The following is a 2,796-nucleotide window of genomic DNA, read 5'->3' as shown; positions in this document are numbered from 1 at the left end:
GATAGACACATCTCATCAGAAATTTTGAACAGGCTTTTGAGAAATACATGTTCAGGAAAAGACAGGATCCATTTGTGTCGGGCTACAGATCTATTGCGTGAATTCATGAATGTTTGTCTTTATCAATCAAATTCGAAAGCCAGAATCCTGGATTGGATAATTGAAGAGGTGTCAAAAGATCGAAAAGCTGCAAAAGCATTGTTGGCAATTGGTTGGAAAGGAAAAACTCGGGAAACATCTGGGCATTGAAGAAGGACAAAATAGTTTCACAGCAATAGTTCCATGGGTTCCTGAGATAAAGGCGGAATTTCCTGTTGATGCATCAATAGATGATGGAAGACTGAAAGCAAGTAGAGAGAATGGAACACTGGATCATGGGATAGTTGGCAATTGTGCTGCTCATGTTGGTCAGATGCTGAGATGTAAGCTTTGTGGAGAGGAATTTTCTGATTCCCAGGCTCTTGGACGCCATTATCAAGCTGAACATATGGGTACCAGCTCAAACAAAACCTCGATTTCTTGGGGGAAATTGGTTCTACGCCGACCAAAGGCCACAAAATAAGAAATTAGAAACAACAGGTCAAACCCAGAGGCCGCTTTCACCATATCAAAGGAAAATCATTTCTGGTAACGCGATTCGAAAATGATGAAGGAAAAAAAAACAGTGAATAGAGAGATTCTTAATCAACAGTACCGCCTTCATTCTTAACGCAGACATTTAGCACTCGAATCAGGAAAACCAGGCGATAAGAGTCAACGAGGTAATGTAGGCAAAGGGTTTCACATACCTGTAGACAATTGAACCCATGACGCGATCAAGGCTTGCATCTCGTCACACCTGACCAGTCCCTCTTTCCGGTTAACACAAAGAAAAATGGAGATTAGCATCCGAAACATATTCTACAGCTCAATTAAAAGAAAATAAACCCAAGACCTCAAGGCAGTAAAAGAAGCCGTGTTAATCAGAAGCGATTGACCATTTCATGCAGAGTATCTGCCACAACAACTTTTACAGGATCATCATTCTTTTCGGGGATGGTCTCAGATCTCCTGAACTGTGGTAATGTAAACCTTCTCGGCAATAATGGGCGAGATCTGATCTGCCGTTCAATGCTGCAGTGGAAACTTGTTCGATATCATGGTGAGATCGCGCCTTCATTGGATGGCTACCCTCCATAAGTATCAATAATAATATTCCGGCCGGTGAGGCCTGCATCTCCATGAGGCCCTCCGATCACGAATCGACCAGACGGGTTCAAGTGGACTATGGTATTCTCGTCCAGGTACTTCTCCGGAATCACCGGCTTTATCACATGTTCCTTCAAATCTGCAGCAATCTGGTCATTGGGAACTGTCTCATCGTGCTGAGTGGAGATGGTGCCATTCTTTCTGACCTCGGTGAGCTTCGCTCGCTTTCTGAGTAACCAGCACGTTGCAGTGATCAGCATCAAGACCCACATCGTCAAAAATGAAACCACTCTCCCTGCAGGTCTTGCAAACAATCTGCTCATAGTTGACATCGGCCTTGGTGGTGATTTCACCAAAAACCATGACCATGTTCGTTTTAGTGCAAGTCTTGCATGCTCATCTTACGGTCGGGGTTCTGGGTGAGGCATGCATCCAACACTGCATCAGAAATCTGGTCACAGAGTTTGTCTGGGTGTCCCTCATTTACGGACTCTGATGTGAACAAGAAGGTCTCCTTCTGGGCTGAAGTGAGCAGAGCAAACAGCACGACAAATCAGAGAATGCAAATTTTAAAGTGACAAATTTTTACCCTAGGTCATTGTCGACAGAAGCACCCTCCAGCAATGCAAACTTTCCTTCAAGGATATCAGTGCTTAGGTGATTGAGTGCATCTGCCTCAGACTCCAGCGCCATTACTTTTATATGAAGTGCTTGGTAAAAACAAACATGGTTAGTGTTTTTTTTTTCTTTTAATTAATGAAAAACTAAAATTTAGAATTTTTTTTACAAATGGACACAATGATTGGCAGAGTGAAAGATGTTTTTGATCAAGCATATTGCAAAACATGAATTTATTCTTGAAACTAGTCTATATCATCCTTATTTTCTGATCCTCGAGATCGTACAAAGACGCAGGAGGAGAGCATACTTATGAAAGCAAACGCTGAAACCTATTTTCTGATCCTCGAGATCGTACAAAGACACAGGAGGAGAGCATACTTATTCTAGGTAAAAGCAGAACTGAAAATGAAAGCAAAAGTTAAATCTGAAAGCCTACCTACTCTATACTAATTAGGATTTACAAATTAGTTACGTGTAGTTAAACTTCCAATATAGCCATTCACGCAGTAGTAACAACAATAGATTCAGTAGCAATTTTTCAAATGAAAAATGAAAATATTCGAGAGTGGATGAGTCTAGTTGCTGTAACTGCAAATCAACTAAAAAATAAAAAGATGAATCTGATCTAATACTTACCTGGAACCATTGGTCGATAAAGCTTTGATAAGCACAGTTACTCTCACTCAGATTATGCTGTAACTCCTGTTCTTCTTCTCCGATCTGCTGCTCTTCTTCCTCGATCTCCTGTTCGAATGGTTGTTCGCCATCAGATACGCAGGATTCTTCAGATGTTGAATCTTCATTTATTTCTTGGGGAGTAGTTGAACTTTCAATTTTTGTCAAGATCTCCTTTTCCAGGGAAGAGGAGATTCCAACTTCTGCAAGGATCTGAGTGAGTAGTTCCAAGCTGACACTCATTATAAAACCATGTTGAAAGAGAAAAGCAAATAAAAATCAGCACACTAACAATTGAATTAAAAACAAAAG

At 41.0% G+C, this 2,796-nt stretch overlaps 1 protein-coding gene across 1 annotated transcript; it reads right to left on the bottom strand.

The window, feature by feature from the left end:
* Positions 1 to 1,166: 1,166 nt before the first annotated feature.
* Positions 1,167 to 1,881, bottom strand: LOC149214695 (S-adenosylmethionine synthase 2-like). The gene is made up of 3 exons (XM_089389475.1): positions 1,803 to 1,881; positions 1,594 to 1,710; positions 1,167 to 1,483 (listed from the first exon to the last, which is right to left on the bottom strand). The coding sequence occupies exons 1-3, from the start codon at positions 1,879 to 1,881 to the stop codon at positions 1,167 to 1,169; spliced, it is 513 nt and encodes a 170-aa protein (XP_089245601.1).
* Between the last annotated feature and the right edge of the window lie 915 nt (positions 1,882 to 2,796).

The sequence above is a fragment of the Pinus tabuliformis genome, chromosome 1_1, assembly GCF_031772625.1.
Source record: "Pinus tabuliformis cultivar Carrire ecotype Pingquan chromosome 1_1, CPIR1, whole genome shotgun sequence".
Lineage (NCBI taxonomy): Eukaryota > Viridiplantae > Streptophyta > Pinopsida > Pinales > Pinaceae > Pinus > Pinus tabuliformis.
This window is presented reverse-complemented; position numbering and strand designations above follow the sequence as displayed.

Coding starts and splice junctions, on each gene's coding strand:
- LOC149214695 (XM_089389475.1), bottom strand. CDS start 1,881: ATGGCGCTGGAGTCTGAGGCAGATGCACTCAATCACCTAAGCACTGAT. Junction 1,711..1,802: donor AAAGTTTGCATTGCTGGAGG/GTGCTTCTGTCG, acceptor TGCTCACTTCAG/CCCAGAAGGAGACCTTCTTG. Junction 1,484..1,593: donor CCTCACCCAGAACCCCGACC/GTAAGATGAGCA, acceptor CAAGACCTGCAG/GGAGAGTGGTTTCATTTTTG.